Source organism: Solanum verrucosum, unplaced genomic scaffold (assembly GCF_900185275.1).
Source record: "Solanum verrucosum unplaced genomic scaffold, falcon-dt-bn FXZP01000228.1, whole genome shotgun sequence".
Lineage (NCBI taxonomy): Eukaryota > Viridiplantae > Streptophyta > Magnoliopsida > Solanales > Solanaceae > Solanum > Solanum verrucosum.
Window position 1 is genome coordinate 1,322,813 of NW_026020210.1, and position 19,736 is coordinate 1,342,548.

Below are 19,736 nucleotides of genomic sequence, written 5' to 3' on the forward strand. Positions count from 1 at the left end.
AAGAACTAAAGATTAACTAGTATTTAAATATTCTGAAAAGGAAAGAAAGAAATGAATTTAAAAAATCAAAAATCAAATTTTAGAGAATTTCCAATGTGGCTATGATGTGGCACTTATGTGGTTCTGATGTGTCAATGACGTGGCGTGTGTGTAATACACTTGCCAACTTGAGACTGGTATTATATTTTTAGAGTGGTATTAATTCACTTCAAATATGTTAAGGGGGTATTTAAACGCCTGTATAGTTTAAGTGTTAAAGTAAGTTATGATGCTAAGTTCAGGTTTTTTTTTAATGTATTTTCCCTTGAAAGTTTGCTAAATATTAACCAAAGTTCAAAAGTTATTGTTTGTTGCTTAAAAGAATTAATTTGAAACACCTAAATGTCCCCTTCATTTTTTTGGACATGTTATTAAATATTTATTTGTAATTGTTACATTTTATTACTCATTATATACATGTTTTCATAGAATTTTAGTTATTCTAATATATTTATTAAAATTCACATAAAACACACGTGCGAAACACGTATCCAAAAGCTATTATATATAAAAAGGTTGTCTCTAATGTAAGAGAAAATACATAAAAAAAAATCTCTAAACTTGGCACGGGAACTTACTTTAGTACTTAAACTACACGGGTGTTTAAATACCCCCCTTAACATATTTGAAGTGAATTATTTTCAACTCTCCGAACACCAATCCAGTTGAAGGCTGGGCATTGTTATGCACACGCGTTTTCATTCGTCCACATCGCTAAGTGTTTAAAAAATATCTTACCCGTTTTATATAACCCACCGTTCCCAAAAAAGAATCCAACCCATTTTTAAACAAATATCCCTAAATCTCCAACCCCCATTCTCATTCTCTGAAGGATTTGCTTTTCAAATTTCTGGTGTTTCTCGACGAAAACAAAGTTACCAAGTTAGTGATCATCGTTTGGATGGTTGTAGCATTTGATTGAGTTTAGGGTTTTTGCCAAGCTTAATTTTTTTTAATCTTTTCAAAATAATAGATGAAGAAGAATAAATTTGAATCTTACCTTTCGAAGAACAATTATTCCTTCAAAGATTCAACTTTTAGGTTTGAAGAGCTAAGATTTGAGATGAATCAAGAAAAAGTTAATAAATTAGGTCACCATTTTTGGATGATTGAGTTGGTGAGGAAAGAGAGGAAATTAGAATTCTTTGAATTTGAAGATTGTTCTTCAAATGGGTAACGGGTCGGATATTCCGTTGGAGGGGCAAATTTGATAAAAAAAGAAGTTAAAAGGTAAATAACGCGATGTTCTAAGTTGTATCAACACGTGCACTAGGCTTGTGTTCGGAGGATTGAAAATAATTTACTTCAAATATGTTAAGGGGATATTTAAATACCCGTGTAGTTTAAGTACTAAAGTAAATTCACGTGTCAAGTTCGGTTTTTTTTAATGTATTTTCTCCTAGTGTAATAAACATGCATTAACTAATCATAGTCAAATACATAGTATGTCACACATCTATCATATGATGTAAACATATACATATGATATTCTGTTTTCCATTTATGTTTTGTGACATTCTGTTGATACTGCACTATTTACATGTTTGAGCTACCATTCTGTATATGCTTCTTAGTTTATTTTTAATTTCTTGATACAATTCATCTGTCAAGCATTTGAGTATAATCAACTACTGGATTACTGATATTTCCTTAGATTTTGCTTGACAGTAAATGGCACTCAACTTTAGTTTGTGGATGAATTTTTCAAAGCCACACAGGAGTGTTATAAGAATGGGGCTTTAAGGAAACTGTTATAGTAATTCACTTTCTTGTACTCTCTTTTTTTACTCTCTTCTATAAGGTACATTGTTTATTATTTACAACGACTATTTAAACATAAGTTTGATCATGACTGTATACTATACGTGTGAGGCGCACGTATGCTAAAATTAGTATTTTTATAATCTTTTTTTACTAGTGACCTGCAAGTTCTATAATATTAGAAATTATCATAATTATGTAATTACTACACTTACGTTTATTATTTACATCAAGCAATTATTACGTTTAAACATAAGTTTGACCATTATCGTAGACTATACGTGTGAGACGCACGTACACTAAATCTAGTATTTTAATTAAAACAAATTGTTAGTGAAATTTTCACAAGAGTCACATAATTAAATTTTGCAACTCTATCTGTCATAAGTGAAGTGAATAAAAGAAGAAAAGAAACATTAACTATATTTATGTCCCTCCATTCTGTTTTAACTTTTCAAGATTCAAGAACTGATTTTTCAGTATAAAAAAACCGCTTCTCAGTCCTCTTTGTTCTATACTCTCTTTTTCACTCTCTTGTATAAGGTACATTGTTTATTATATCGAGCAATTATTATATTTAAATATAAGTTTGACTATAACCATGGACTACATGTGCGAGACGCACGTACGCTAACACTATTATTTTTATATTAGTGAAATCTTCACAAGAGTCACATAATTAAATTGCAACTCTATCTCTCATAAGTGAAGTGAATAAAACAAGAAAAGAAACATTAACTATATTTATGTCCCTCCAATCTGTTTAACGGTAAGAATATTAGAACTGATTTTTCAGTGTAAAAGAACATTTTCTCAGTCCTCATTGTTCTACTCTACTCGCGTTTTTCACTCTCTTGTATAAGGTACATTATTTATTATTTACATTGAGCATTTAAATATAAGTTTGACTATAACCGTAGACTACACATGTGAGGCACACGTGTGCTAAAGCTACTATTTTTATAATCTTTGTTTTACTAGTGAACTACAATTCTTATAATACTACAAATTATTGTAATTACTACACTCACGTTTATTATTTACATCGAGCAATTATTACATTTAAATATAAGTTTGACCATAACCATAGACTATATGTGCGAGGCGCACATACACTAAAACTAGTATTTTAATAAAAAAAAATTGTTAGTGAGAGATTTCACAAGAGTCACATAATTAAATTGCAACTCTAACATTAACTATATTTATGTCTCTCCAATCTGTTTTAACTTTTCAAGATCAAGAACTGATTTTTCAGTATAAAAGAACCACTTCTCAGTCCTCTTTAATTTGTTCTACTCTACTCTCTTTTTTCACTCGCTTGTATAAGGTACATAGTTTATTATTTACATCGAGTTTAAATATACTTTGATCATAATCGTAGACGATACGTGCGAGGTACACATATGCTAAAACTAATATTTTTATATATATATAATATTAGTGAATCTTCACAAGAGTTACATAATTAAATTGCAACTCTATCTCTCATAAGTGAAGTGAATAAAAGAAGAAAAGAATCATTACCTATATTTATGTCCTTCCAATCTGTTTAAATGGTAAAGATATTACTTTTCAAAATTCAAGAACTGATTTTTCAATATAAAAGAACCTTTTCTCAGTCTTCTTTGTACTGCTCTACTCTCTTTTTTAATTTTCTTGTGTAACATACAATTTTTATAATTTATTTTGATCATTGAAATAGTAGACTGACTACACGTGCGAGGCACACATACGCTAAAGGTAGTATTTTTATAATCTTTATTTTACTAGTGAACTACAATTCCTATAATTTACAAATTATCATAATTACGTAATTACTACACTTATGTTTACTCTTTACATCAAGTAGTTGTTACGTTTAAATATAAGTTTGACCTGTAGACTACACGTGCGAGGCGCACGTACACTAAAACTAGAATTTTAATAAAAAAATAAATATTAGTAAAAACTTTACAAGAGTCACATAATTAGCAACTCTATCTGTAATAAGTGAAGTGAACAAAAAAAGAAAAGAAACATTAATTATATTTATGTCATTCCAATCTGTTTTAACTTTTCAAGATTCCGATTTCACTATAAAGAACCTCTTCTCAGTCCTCTCTGTTCTACTTTACTCTCCTTCTTCACTGTCTTGTATAAGGTACATTGTTTATCAGCTAGTTTTTTTTCCATTTATTTTCAGTAGTGAATAATCTTAGATCTTTCTTCTCCATTTTGTTCAATGCAATTTATCCTTTTACTAATATAAATGCTAAAGGATTTTCTGCTACTTATAAAAATCAAGATATTAGTTATACTTTTATCACCGAGCCTATTTCTAGAGATATTAATGCTCTAATTGAAATGAAACAAAAGCATGTTGATTATTTACAACTTGAGATATTTAGTATGAATATATTCGATACTTTAAAATCTGCTAAAGTACAGGAAAAGATTAAACTCATTTCTGAAAAAATGGCCATTGATATTTGTGTTGATCATCCTAGTGCCTTTTGGAATCGGAAAAAGCATATTGTAACTCTTCCATATGAAGATTTCTCTGAGGAAAATATCCCTACCAAATCACGTCCTTGTCAGATGAATACCGAATTGGTTGAATTCTGCAAAAAGGAAATTGATAATATATTACAAAAAGGTTTGATAAAGCCTTCCAAATCACCATGGTCGTGTACTGCTTTTTATGTTAATAACGCAGCAGAAAAAGAACGAGGTGTTCCCAGGTTAGTTATAAATTATAAACCTTTAAATAAATTTTTAAAATGAATTAGGTATCCTATTCCAAACAAAAGGGATTTATTATCAAGATTATATGATGCTAATATCTTTTCAAAATTTGATTTAAAATTTGGATATTGGCAAATCCAAATATTTAAAGACCATTCTTATAGAACGGCATTTAATGTTCCGTTTGGACAATACGAATGGAATGTAATGCCCTTTGGTTTAAAAAATACTCCCTCGGAGTTTCAAAAGATTATGAATGATATTTTTAATCCTTATTTGGATTTCATCATAGTTTATATTGATGATATTTTGGTATACTCAAAGACTCTTGAAATGCATATTAAGCATCTAGACATTTTTAAGAAAATAGTTATTCAAAATGGTTTGGTCATATCTAAACCTAAAATGAGTCTTTTTCAAACAGAAGTTAGATTTTTGGGTCATTTGATTTGTCAAGGAAAAATGACTCCTATTCAGCGATCTATTGAATTCGCATCAAAATTCCCTGATATTATTACAGATAGGACGCAATTACAGTGGTTTCTGGGAAGTTTAAATTACATTTCCCCCTTCTACAAAAATTTGTCTCGAGATTTAGCTCCGTTATACGACAGGCTAAAAAAAGATCATAAGAAGCCTTGGACTAATAGTCTCACAGATCTTGTAAAGACTATTAAAGAAAGAGTAAAATCTTTGCCTTGTTTCTGCTTGGCCAAAGATCGTTGAAACAGATGCGTCCAATATGAGTTATGGTGGAATATTAAAACAGATTAACCCGCATGATAAAAATGAATACCTTATTCGATTTCATTCAGGAAAATGGAGCGATGCTCAGAAAAAATATGCAACGGTAGCTCATGAAATGTTAACTATCGTTAAATGTGTTTTAAAATTTCAGGATGATCTTTACAATCAGAAATTTGTGATAAAAACAGATGCTCAACCAGTCAAATATATGTTTGATAAAGATTTTAAACATGATGCATCAAAATTAATATTTGCTAGGTGGCAGGCACAATTAGCCCCTTTTGATTTCGAAATTCATTAAAAAAAGGGAAGTGATAATTCCCTCTCAGACTTCTTATCTAGAGAATATCTTTCTTCTGAAAAAAAATTGGGTTTTCTTGACTTCTCTACTGATATTACTTTGGTTACAATTTTGAAGGCAGTTCCTCTTAATAGAGATTTACAGGAACGTATTTTATGGAGAATTATAGACGGAATGGTGATGGATATCGTCGCTAATTACACGATTGAACAAGAACTTTATGAAAGATTTTATTGTTCTGAAGTTTATGAACTTTTAGATGATTAAAACTAAATGTTATGTTTGCAGGATGGATCCTCCTTGGGTAACCAAGGCTAGAGGAAGGGGCAGTTATACTCGCGGAAGGGGAAGATCATCCTCCTCAACAACATCAGGATCGTCATATAGATCCTCATCCAGCTCTCCAATTATACAAAGGGGAGGAATGAGCTTGGTAAAACTAACAAGCTCTTCAAAAGAAGCTACTTCTTCGATACATCTGGATGATATTCCAGAAAATAATCCATTATACGCCCAACTGAGAGCATATTTATCTCAAAAGCAAAGTGATACTTTTGCATCGGTGGCGAAAGAAGAGGTTGATGATATTAGATCTGATGAAAGGGTAGTAAAGAAAGAAATGATATTTCTTATTGAAAACTCTGAGATACAGAGAAAAAAAGAACCCTGGAAGATATTCCAGTGATATTTACTTAACGGATTATACTTCCCAAGAGAGTCATACAAAACCCGCTTGTATTACGAGACCATTTTAAAGAATACAGGTAGTGTTGAATTTCAGCATTTCTCAGGTTATAACACCAGCGAGAACGTTTATAACTTCTCCAAAATGATCATAAAGCAGATATATGAATTGAAGATTGGGGTATATCCTCGATGAAAGAAAGACAGATCAGCCTCAATAAAATCCCTACTAATTTCACTTATTGGGGTTATATTAACACTTTCAGCAAAGTCCTTTACTATAACAATGAAAGGCATAAACATACTTGGTTTATCAAGGTGTGTGCAAAGATATTTGTTGACCCAATTCCTAACTGGTTCTTGAAATGGTGGTCATACCACGGACCGACGGTAAAGATTTTACCTGATCCCTTTTTAAAGTTATACAAAAATTGGGTTAAGGTTTCACCAGACCTTAATGATTTATACCACTCAGATCATGTTTGTTATATAGAACAAATTGAACAAATTTATTTCTTCATAGAATTCTCGATTCCATGGATCCATAAATGGACCCCGGAAGTAGGTTTTACTGAAGAACAAATTCCATACTTATATCGGATTTATTATAATAATTTCTGGGATAAATTAATGAAGAAGGATCCCATGACTAAATCATTATATGGCCAAGAATTATTGGACTCTATTTCTCAAAGAATCCAAGATTATGGTACTATTCCTCACAAAGGAATAATTGCTGACAACTCCGTCAAACATATTGCCAGAAGAATTTCCATTCAAGATGGAAATAAAGAAGAAATGATAAAGGAGTATTTGGATGAAATTAGGAGGAATCTACTCCTCAATATCACTCACTATGAAAAATTAGACACTTCAATAAGAAGTGAAACAAGTGATGATATCGCAGATGATGCTCAAGAGGCCCAGCCTTGTGAATCGGCGAAACCCGTGACAGAAGATATGTTGTCTAAAGCAGAAGGTTTACTTAGGGAGTTGAAAAAGAAAGACAAGATGACCACTATTGATTAACAGTAGATACACTGTTAAACCACAGTAGAAAAACTGTTACTGTACATTTGGGACCCATTGATAAGGGACCCATGGTCACTGTAAATCACTGTAGATCGGTCACTGTAGATCACTATAGATAGATCCCTTTTTCTTCTATAAATAAGGTCTTTTGTAGTTTGAAGGAGGGGCGTCGAAAAACACTCTCTCTTCAAAAGTTTTTAAGTTGTTTGTTTCTCTTAGTTTGTAAAGCTCTCGGTTTGCTGGAAGTAAATAAAGTTGTTGATAAGGTAATTTAATTCTCTACTTTTATTTGTAAATCTTTTTATATCTCCGATCTGGAAGCTGCGACTATGTCCGGCTAAAAATTTATATCTATGCCGGATAACTAACTTCTCTTTTATGTAGACCATGAACGGATCTAAGCTTTATTTAAATATAGAAGAATTTTAGTATGACTTCTCGACTTGGTTCTGAGATTGAGGTACAGTTGGATATTAAGAAATAATCATTTTTAATAATAACGACATATAAATAGAAATGGAGGAAGTATATAAACAATCTCAAAAACTATTTTACATTTAATAATTACCTAATTGTTTTTTTTTTGGGCAGACCAAAAGTGTGCGTGAAATTATATAGGAATTATATTAGATATATTACCTGTTTTATACTGTTCCAGATCGGCAGTACCTTAAAAAAAAAAAGTTGGACTGATATAAGTTATGATGAGATTGCTTCATTTTTTATTATAATTTTTGTGTTTCAGCATTGTGTATTGAGAAAATTTAATTAGGACCATCATCTTCAAATGAGCACAGTGTGTAATTTAAATTTAATCGAGTTTCAATGAGATTTCGGACAGAGAGTTGGAGAAATCTGTTTATGTTTTTTCTAGAGAAGTGACATTTGACAACCAAACTAGAACAAACAAAAACCCCCTTTGACCTACCCTTTCTATCTTTTTCTTGAAGCAAATTTCTCTCGATTTCTTCAAAAATCAGCAGCATTTCATTGTCTCTTCATGTGAGCTGTCTTTGTTGTGAAAAAAAAAACAACTACTGTTTATTGACCCTCCAACTATAGATTCTTCTTACCTTTTATTATTATTATTATTATTATATTAGTATTAACAAATTTGTAAGCTGACATATGCTTTAAAGTTGTCATTTTTATTGATCATTGTATACTGCTTTGTTTGTTTTGCTCAAAGATGAGGAATTGGAGATGGGGTTTTCTTGTGCTTCTTCATCTTGCGTTCTTGCTGGGAACTGAAGCCTTCAAATTTCATAAGACTCAACGTACTGAGAGAATCTCAGGTAACTATTTCTCTCTTTAGATCACAATTCACAAGCTAGGGTTTTGATGTGAACTGGAGAAAAAATTGCATTTTTTTTTATTCAGCTGGTTCTGGTTCTGAATCTGAATCCAGGTGATCATAGCCATATGCCCTTAGTGGTAAAGGTTGAAACTTTATCTTGGTTTTACAGTAGGTTTGTGTTTTTGAGCTTCAAGGTTAATTATGCTGGCATCATTCATGAATTTGAAGTCTTGCCTAACTGTGTCTCTGTTACTTTGTTAACTTCAACCTTGCAATTCCATATACATACAATATGTGGTGGTTTAGCATCAAATGTATATTTAATGGTGACATAGTCTGGTAATAGCTGACTTGCTTAGCTGCTTATATAATGACGATGTCTACATTTTAAATGTGTTTTTGGACACAATACTTGGGCGTTGTTTGTTGATCTTAACCTACTAGTTAGACCCAGAAAATCAGTTACTTAGGCAAATCAGCTAAATTGTGATTTACACCCTGAATGTGATACATGATGCCTTTTGGACGTTAACCTCACATTCTTCACATAGACAGAAGATGGGGCTACTTGGACACAATTTAGAAGGTTTTAGAATAAAGGAGATGGATGGGATTTTGTAGGTCAATTATAGTCTCTCTGCATATTGGTCTATTTTCAGTATCTTAGCTTTGTGCATCCTTGATAGATGCTGACAAGATCATTTAGATCCAGAATCTATGTGGCGTGGATCAGTTGATACACTGGTAGTGTAGTGAGGTGAGCGGGAAAGGAATAGATAGTAGCACTGGAGGTCTCACGACTAGAGCTCTAACATCTATCTTAAATAAACAATTCGGTCCAAAATTCAGTGAATCTTGGTTAAGATTGATTGTAAAGACAAGCTCAAAAACTGGAGCTTGCCTTAGAACTAAGCCGACAGAACTAGTGAGGTGTTCTGCTTGGAAGTTCTTTAGTCAATCACTGTATTAATAAGATGAAAATTAACTTGTATTCTTTTTAGTCGGTGTGTATAGTTTTTTCAATTTGCAGAATTAATTCTTTGAGTTCGGAATAGGCACATCAAAGACACAAAGTATAAGATCTATCTATTCATCTGGAGTTCGAAAAAGTTGTATTTTTCTCCCAGTTTCAAACTCTATAATGTAAATCTTGTGTTCCAAATGAGCCTTTACTTAAGGAACTCATATCATGTTTCAGTTTTCATATTGGACTTGAATCAAATTTTAGAGTTTTGAGTCAGCCTCATGCTTGTAGATAATTGACTCGATTAACTCTGAGACACCTAGTCATCTAGATATTCAACTTGATGAACCCATTTACAGCCCTTGGCATCAATTCAGCTTATATTGGTCTTGGATGGTTGATTAAAGTAGGTGATCATTCTTCATTAAAGAAAAGGAGGAAAGAAATATATGATTATTCCCTCCTTTCAAACATTTTCTTTATTTCAAGGATTTATACCTTACTATGGTAGCATGGCAGTACAACTAAAGAGCGTAAGGAAGACTACTGAGTAGACAATTTGTTTTGTGAGGCGTTAGTTATCTGATTAGTATTGGGGATAGTGGTTTTCCGTCATAAGGTTTTAAATCTTAAATCTAATGTCCAGACCTTGATCAGATAATGATGGATTTTGCCTCTCAAGAGAGTGGGTCTTTGTAGTATGTATGGTCTCTGATATGTAAGTTTCTGACAGATATTTGTGCTTCAGATTTGAAGAGTTGGAAGATTTACTTTTGTTCTAGCTAGGTTGATGGCTCAGCTGCTAAATGAGGTTTGAGGAGTAACTTCTTTCCTAAATGTTGCCATTATGTTTGAGGAAACTTCCTTTTTAACATCTAGGAAAAGCTCAAGTGGTATGCTTGCAGGCACTTTTAGGGAATTGCAACAGGATGAAGACATCCAGTAACCATTGACCAAGATGTGTGTTTTGCTGGATTGTAGGTAGCTAGGGATCCTAATGGTAGAACCTAAAGAAGTGAGATGTTACAACTTTTGTGCCAAGTCTGCTCTTTGATAAAGGGCGCTAGAGAGTTTTGTGTTTCAATGTCCTGTGCTCTTTCAAAAAGTGAATCGCTTGACCTTCATCACCTTGATCTTTCTTTACATGTTTTTTCTGGATGGATGCCTTGAAAACATTTTCTTCACAAGGAAAAAGAGAAGGTTGGAAACTTTGTGGTGGTATAGCTAGTTTTATACTTTTTTTTTTTTTGGTCAATTCATACTATTAACAAGAATCCCATTAGGACGTATTGGTCTATGTATGTGTGTTTACTCAGGAGTTAAAAGATTTGGTGCGTGGATGAATGATAGTTGCATCAGCATAGATATTATGTTGGTGAAAACTTTTAATGTTACAAGTGCTATGGGAGTGTCATCCTTCTGAGTGTAAAGCAACACTTTTTTACCAAAATGAAAAATTTTCCTGTGATATTATGTATACTGCAAAAAGGTTTAATGTAATTATATTCTTCTGAGTCTTCTAAGATGCTAAGTCTTTTAGAATAAAGGCTTATAGAGCATGATTTTCCTTTCAGTCACTTTGCATGTCTGACAACATAATCTTGTCTTTTAGCATGTTAAATTATGTTAGCCGATAAGGATATGAACACTTGCTTTGAACTCTATAAAGTCATCTACTTTCCTTCCATTTCTGCAATTCAGGTAGTGCTGGTGATGTCTTGGAAGATGATCCTGTTGGGAGGTTAAAAGTTTTTGTATATGAGCTTCCCAGCAAATACAACAAGAAAATTCTTCAGAAAGACCCACGATGTCTCAGTCACATGTTTGCTGCAGAGATCTATATGCATCGTTTCCTCCTATCTAGCCCTGTACGAACCCTTAATCCCGAGGAAGCTGATTGGTTCTACACCCCTGTTTACACCACTTGTGACCTGACACCAAATGGCCTTCCTTTACCCTTCAAGTCACCACGAATGATGAGGAGCGCAATACAACTTATTGCTTCTAACTGGCCTTATTGGAATAGGACAGAGGGTGCTGATCACTTCTTCATTGTCCCACACGATTTTGCTGCTTGTTTTCATTATCAAGTGAGAATTAAGTTTCCTCTCTCTCCCTACACTTTCTTTTTTACTCTCTTTCTGGCACGCACAAAACACAGATTAATGGATATGCACATCCAAATTATCTATTAAATGTATTTCGCTAAAAAGGTAGTGGAGATCCTAAAGGATTACTCACAATTTCTTATTTCTTAACTGTGAATTTACATCATTACTTAAGGACTGAGAGTGTGTGGTTACATCTGATCACTTCATGCAATTGCAGGAGGAAAAAGCTATTGGGAGGGGAATTCTTCCGTTGCTCCAGCGTTCAACTTTAGTTCAAACTTTTGGACAAAGAAATCATGTGTGTTTGAAGGATGGTTCAATTACAATTCCTCCCTATGCTCCTCCACAGAAAATGCAATCCCACTTCATCCCTCCAGATATTCCGCGATCCATCTTTGTTTACTTCCGTGGCTTGTTCTATGATGTAGGAAATGATCCAGAAGGTGGTTATTATGCAAGGTATCCTCATGTCTCATGTCTATGATTAAACCACATTTGATTCTAAATGCTAGAACTTAAATTGATTTAAGACAACTAAATTCCCTAAGAAGTCACGAACGGTGATCAGAAAGTAGATTGAGTCATTGAGATGTTAAACGGAGTTGCTAGAATTATCAAGATTCTGGGACCAAGGTGTTTCTCTTCCCTGAAGAGATCGATAATTTTTTTGGGAAAAGTGCAAGTACCCCACTGTAACTACTCTCTCAGAAAAGAAAAGAAAAAGAAAACATAAGTACCCCTTGAACTTGAGTTGGACTTTTAGTTACATATGCAATCTTTGTGGGATCGTATTACCCCTGAACTTTTTCAAAGTGGAATTTTTGCACCCTTGAGTCATGACGCGGCACAAAAGTGTGCTCTCTCTTTGAAAGGTAGGAGAGGGGAAAAAATAAGTTCAAACATCACAATTATTTGCAGCTTATTAAATTTCATCACAACTTAAACTGACAAAAAAGTATTTTCTGTTCCTTTTCTTTTTTGACAAATCCACTGGCGAACCACCATATCACCACTCACCCTCTGCTGTAAGAACCACCACCACCAGAAAGCCCTTGTCATTCTCTTCTCCTCTTCTCTGGTTATCCCTTCATCCCTCTTGACTCATCCTCTCACTCTTTCTATTTGTAATTCCAAGGAGATCACATAGGTACCCTCTCTATCTCTAAAGCTTCTACCCTTAAGTTCCTTCATCATCCACTGGTAAACCATACATTTTTTCCTTTATGAAAAAAAGGAAGGTGAACCCAGATTAATTCTTGTTAGGGGGGTTTAGTTTAAAGGAACCACACAAAATAATTTCTCTGTGACGGAGAAGAGCGAGAGGAAGAAAAGAGTAGTAGAAAAAGAAGAAGGGAAAGGAAAGGCCAAGGAAGAAGCCATTGAAAATTCAGTCCGTTTTGTTTACAAAGAGGAACAAAATAAAAGAATTGAAAGGTTGAGAAAGAACAAATTAAAGGATAGGGTACATGCCTTGTTACGAAAGTGTGCAAGTTTAAAAACAATCTTCAAGCACAAGCATAAGTTGAGGATCTACTCTTTTAGATTGCAGCAACTGAAGCAAAGGAGAAGTGTTGAAATTTGCTTAAGTTACAACTACATTTTTTTAGCACAATAAGTTGCTTAGTTTTAGGGTGAATCTACTTTTTTTAATTTAAAATTTCTATTAAATTTTTTTAGTTTGTCGAGATATTTTAATTTTTTGAATTTTTGTTATGCCAATTTTTGCAAATTATTTTTTCAAGTTGCCTATTTAAAGTTCTATGCTTAATAATTAGAGACAATTTCAATCACTACTTTCAACCTCTTTGTTGCACCATCTCTTTAAAAAACAATAGGATTTGTATGTATTATCCCTATCTTTATCATTGAAAAGATATTTTCTCCTTCCTCTCCATTTCGACGACAACATATTTATGGACAAAAGTTCATATATTTTATTCTCTTTTTTTTTTTTTTGAAATTGGTAACATATTATATTCGTCAGCACCCTAGAAAAGGCCTGGTATATCATAATTCATATCTACAGATACACCCCGAACAAAACTTACAAAGAGGCCACAAAGTCTAGTGATGATTCAACATAATCAACTACTGTTCTTTACACCAAAAATAAAGAAGAGAAATACAGGAGCGCTTGATCGTCTGGATTGAACTGCCCCTGCCTTCAGAACATTTTGCATTCCTCTCTATCCGATCGTCTGGAACTATCTTCCACCACTCTTTGTGACAAGTTTCTCCTTGTATATTGTTCCAACTACTTAGGTCAAAAGTACTCTGGGGCATCACCCAAACAATTTGAGCGAGAGCTGCAAAATGTTGTCATAGTTGTCTGCTAATTGAACAATGCAAGAAAAGATGCCCATTGGTTTCAGCTTCCTGATGGCATAGAAAGCACCTAGAACATAGCTGAAAACCCCTTCTTTGAAGTTTATCATAAGTGAGACGAGCTTTCCATAATCTGTACTACTAACCAAGTAAAGCATACCACTTGAAAGGAACTTTTGCTTTCCAAATATTTTTTGGTCCCTCTCCTTTTTCTTTTTGGAAATGGGTTGAATACCCCTTTTAACTTTCGTTTATTGTTCAAATCTATCTCCCATTATACTTTTTGGCCTTACTTTGACAGAAATGACACGTGGCATCACCTGAGTGAAAGAACCAACCCAACACTAAATTACCCATCCCCGACCCATAACCCATCGGATTTCCACTCCACATTGAAACATATTCCAATGTGGCATAACTTAAACCCATGACCCAAAAATAGCAAAAGACCATCTTCAGAGGGATGGACCACTGGACACAACACCATCACTGGAAATTGTGCTGCTGATCTCTTTATTCTCTTCCTCGTTTTCTTTTAGATTTTTTTCCAAAATAACTTCACAGAACTCACAAAGAAGTTGACTCTCCCCTTTCTTGCCTCATTTGTTTTAATTTCTCAACGACGACTTTTGGACCTCTCAAAAATACATCTAATAGAGAACCACTGGGAAGAGGTAAAAAGCAGAAATATCGGCTGCTAGAGTTCCTGTTGGAAAGGTAAATAGCTATTCATCAAATTCTAGAAATATCAGCAGAAATTTCATTCGCCCTTTTGAAAACCCAAATCCTTAGATCTTCCTGAACTTTCTTTGTTATGGTGGAGGTTGGGCTGAATCAGTGAAGAAGGTGATGGTGATTGGTGAAATCCTCGTAAAAGAAGATTCACAAGTTAAAAAGCTGTTGGGTTCCTTGGTGAATCAGATTTGAGGTTAAAAAAATGAATTTTCACTTTGTGAGTCGAAAAATCCGAGCAACTAAGCCTGGGAAATTCTGTTAGTGCTTCTATGTTTGAAAATACAAAATTGAAGAACGTGATAGTACTTTGTTGTTGGAAAATTAAGCATTAATCCGATGGTTGCTGTTGAGAATGGAGATTGCGAATATTAGTGTGAACTTGGAGTTCTTTGAGCTTGAATTGTCTATCTTGAATTTTTTTAAGCATTGTTGCTTGAAAATTGGATCGTGGTGTTGTGTGTGCTTAAATCAAAGGAGATTAACTGTGGCATGTTGGAAGTATTTGGTGCTAATTTTGAGGACCACCATATTTGGTCATTTCCATATTTTGGAGGAAGGAACTTCCGTTGTTTGGGGTTCTTAATTTGTGTGGGTGTGGGGTGTATTAATTTGGAATTGGGGAGTTTGATGGGTAATTTAGTGTTGGGTTAGTTCTTTCACTCAGATGCCGCCACGTGTCATCTCCGTCAAAGTAGGGGAAAATTAAGAACCTTGCCTAACGGCAGGGATAAAAATAGCTAAAAAGTATAGCGGGGATAGATTTGAACAATAAATGAAAGTAGAGGGGTATGTTAGACATTTCCCATTTTCTTTTTCTTCAATTTGTTTTATTTGTAAAGTGATTGTCTTCAAATAATGGTGCTGATAGTTAAAGTATACAAAATTGTTAAGAATAATTTGAAGTAGAATAATATATACTTTTCTGGGATAATTGTATTAGTTATAGTTCACTTGTCAAGTCGTTGTCATGGAAATTTTGTATAGCATTAAATCAAATGGTAGTACACTGCACCCATTGATTTCACGTATCAGGACACTTCATCCAATACTAAGTGCCAACGATTGTGAGTAGTAATATAACCCAACTAAGTGAGTTGGGATCGTTCCCACAGGGAGTGGTTTGAGAATCAAGAGCTAAGTACAAATATGTTCATGTCAATCATAGCTAAAAACATTTACGAATAAAAGCATGGTTCAAATTTGGGGTGACACACAAGTGTCAAATATCAAAGGGGGTTTTGTACTCAATTATCAACTAAAACAGCAAATAACACAAAAATACGAATATGGAGACGGGATTCTTGGGATGTGATTGGATTATGGGCTGAGGTAAACAACTGGGTAATTGTAATTAATAGTAAATAGCTGCAAATCGGTGAATAAGCTAGATTTTAGTGGAGATAAACTTTCTCTCGAACAATTTATCCCGAATCAAATTGGTTTCTCTCGAACACCAATAAGCAACAATGAAGCACAACCTTCGCCTTAGTCCATTCGCTCTCTCGAGCTGAATGTGTGGAAAAGGGTTTAGGATTAACTCTCTCGAGCTGAACCCATGACAACCCAATACCCACAGACCATCGATTCAGTAATTTTGGTTTTAAAACCTCTCTCTCGAGCATGCCAAAAACACGAAGTTAAGATTGTATTTTCAACTACAACCCATTAAATTCAACCACAATTACTGAACGAAATCACTTTTAAACAACAAATAAACTATCAATTAACAATACCCAGCAGTTAAATCAACCCATATTCACATAATCACACCCCAAGAATTGGGGTTTAAGCTAGACATAGTAAAAAGGTAAAAATCGTTACCAAGTTGTGTTTCCATCAACTGGGTAGGATTTGTATAGTCTTTACAAAGGTCTAAGATGAAAAATCTTCAACACCCACTTCCAATTTCTCAGAAATGGAAATCTTCAATCTTCAAAGCTAAGGAAATATTGTCTCTCTCTTCAGTTCTAAGCTCTAAAAATTGAAAACTGAACAATACTAAAAACTATTGAATGTTCGATACTAAACTAAGAATTTAAAAACGTATTTATAGTTGTCAAAAATGTGCTGCGAAGGACCATTCGGCGCAATTAGTCGGGATCGCCGATCCACTCGGCGATCCGCCCTTTGGTCAATTTCATCGCCTTTTCGCTTTGGCCTTCAGCAACTTCAAGTTCTGTAACTTTGGGCGATATGACACTGCATCGCGGAACCGTTCGGCGACTCGCCGATTGCTCCTTTCTATCGCCGACTTGATTTTCTCCTTCAGGGCTTGGCACACTGGAACATTAGGCGAGACATTGGCCATTCGGCGACTCGCCAATGGTTTAGGCGATCCTCAGGCCTTCTTTTCTTCGATCTTTCAGCTGCCTTGTTCCTTTTTGCTCAATAGTGTCCATGCTTTGTTCCTCAATCCAAATACCTGAAATTCAAGGATTTACATCAGTTATTGGCGCAAAATATGCATTTGAGGACACTAAATTTATTAAAATAAAGCCCTAAATGAGTCCAAATCGTGGACTCATCACCCATCCTCTTGAAATTCTAGACATGACCGTGCTATTACCCCTAAACTAGTTCGAAGTGATATTAATACCACTTTTTGAGCCCATGTGGCATAGATAGTGTGTGAGCGTCTAAAAAAGCGCATGAAATGAGAAAAGGTAAATTGTTTAACAACATTTCTTTCATGTGAAAGGTTTCAACTTTCTTTGTTTTAATTCTACTTTTCTTTTGTTCTTTTTCTTATCTTGGCTCCTCCTTCTCCTACCTGTTACTTTTCTTTACTGAAAATTATGCCCAGCATAAATCCACCAGAAAACTTTCCACCACCCACCCTTTCTTCCACATTGCCCCACCAGTGTTCCACTTCAACTACACACAACCCCCTTTCTCCACCCCCCCCCTACTCTTCATGGCTTGAAAATAAATTATTTGACAATTGGATGGAATGTTTGGAGATTCACATTTTATGTTGCATCCTTGTACAAGTATTGTAATATGAGATTTTTGGTTGTGAATTTCTATCCTTTGCTTTGCAGTAAATTATTATTGTCAGAGGATTTCATATCCTTTTATTAAATAAGGGGCGACATTCATATTTCAAATCCATAAAATAGATTCCGTCATTGTTGCAATATGTATTCTGAAAATCCAAAGTCATGGGCGGGCCTGTCTGGAGCTGTTAGAGAGCTTTGTGGGGAGAAAAAGCTGGTGACAAAAGCAACAACAATAATTAGACCTCAATCCCTAACAAGTTGGGGTCAATTATATGAATGCTCACTGGTCATGTTTCCCCACTTAAGCTCAACTCATGCTATCATCATACCAAAAAGCAGTGGAATCTTTTTTGAAAAATGAGGTTGAAAAAAAAGCAGTCTGTCAATGATACTGCCTGTTGAAATCTGGTTTAGTCTCTTGGGGTGGTAGTAATTCCATTCCAAGGCAAGTCCTACCCCGGAAAGTTGAAGTGTGTAGAAGATAAAAGATGACAAGTTGATGGGGGTATTTATATATATTGTCTAATATAGAAAGGAAAGAGAAAACAAGTTTTTAATGTAAAAGATATGTAGAAGCGCATGTTAATACTCAATTGATTATTTGCCACGCCAGAGTTTAGGGTGATTTTATTATTCCATTTCAAAATATTTCAAATGGGTAATAGGAACCCCGCAAAAGTCTAGAGTGTAGCTGAAAATCCAACTCAAGTTCAGGGAAACATTTTAATTTTCTTCGTTGACCTCCCTAAAAATCGAGTAGTATGCTTTATGACAAGGTACCTGATGCTTATTTATTTTTTCAGAGGTGCCCGGGCAGCAGTGTGGGAGAACTTTAAGGACAATCCTCTCTTTGATATTTCTACGGAGCATCCAACTACCTACTACGAGGACATGCAGCGAGCCATCTTTTGCTTGTGCCCACTTGGGTGGGCACCATGGAGCCCAAGATTAGTTGAAGCAGTTATATTTGGATGCATCCCTGTTATCATTGCAGATGATATTGTCTTGCCATTTGCTGATGCAATCCCCTGGGAAGAGATTGGTGTTTTTGTAGCCGAGAAGGATGTTCCAAATTTGGATACTATTCTCACTTCTATTCCACCAGAGGAAATATTGAGGAAGCAGAGATTGCTCGCCAACCCTTCAATGAAACAAGCTATGTTGTTTCCACAACCTGCTCAATCAGGTGATGCTTTCCATCAAATTTTGAATGGACTTGCTCGTAAACTGCCACATGACAGGAGCGTTTACTTGACGCCTGGGGAGAAGATCTTAAACTGGACTGCTGGTCCAGTTGGTGACTTAAAACCTTGGTAGAAAGATGATTGCAATCACTAAATCTTGGCTTTCAACCTTAATGCCGTGTCAAGGTGTGGAATTAATGTGAAGTGTAAAGAATCTTTTGTTGATAACAACATCGACAGGATGCAACATGTTACGAAATCTTAAGGTGGAGGGCTTGCTGTAGTTCTGGAAAGACTACACATTCATTTTTGGAGCTGTATGGTTTGTTGTACAAACAGCTATGTTGGTTCCCTAGTGTACACTATAGTCATGTGTGCCACTAACATTGTGTTATAAACTCATTACACGTTGTATTACTCCCCATTTAGTGTCATAATACCAAGCTATGTTATACCTAATCATTTCGATAAGGTAACCTTTTCTGTTGGTGCAGTGTTTATTGTGATCGCGATGGCCAATTTGCGATCACACTGAAGACCAATACATACAATAAAAATAATAATAATATATACAGTGTAATCTCACAAGTGAGGTATGAGAAGGATAGAGTGTACACTGAACTTATCCCTACCTCGTAAAGATAGAGACATTATTTCAATATACCTTTGGCCTAAGTAAAGCATCTCAAAGCAGTTTGAAAAAGAGTGAATGAAAGTTATTATCAACAACGAAATGTAGCTCAATGAAAAGCAGTACATAAGTTATATAGAAAGAAGAGTAACAACAATGAACTAGTACGATGACTGAAACACAGATGATAACAATATTT

General features: G+C 34.5%; 1 protein-coding gene across 1 annotated transcript; it reads left to right on the forward strand.

Annotated features, from left to right (window-relative positions):
* Positions 1-8,298: 8,298 nt before the first annotated feature.
* LOC125830414 (probable beta-1,4-xylosyltransferase IRX10L) lies at positions 8,299-19,323 on the forward strand. The gene is made up of 4 exons (XM_049509607.1): positions 8,299-8,586; positions 11,254-11,642; positions 11,881-12,122; positions 18,526-19,323. Exons 1-4 carry the CDS (start codon positions 8,481-8,483, stop codon positions 19,037-19,039), a joined length of 1,251 nt encoding a protein of 416 aa, XP_049365564.1. The 5' UTR covers positions 8,299-8,480; the 3' UTR covers positions 19,040-19,323.
* Positions 19,324-19,736: the final 413 nt, after the last annotated feature.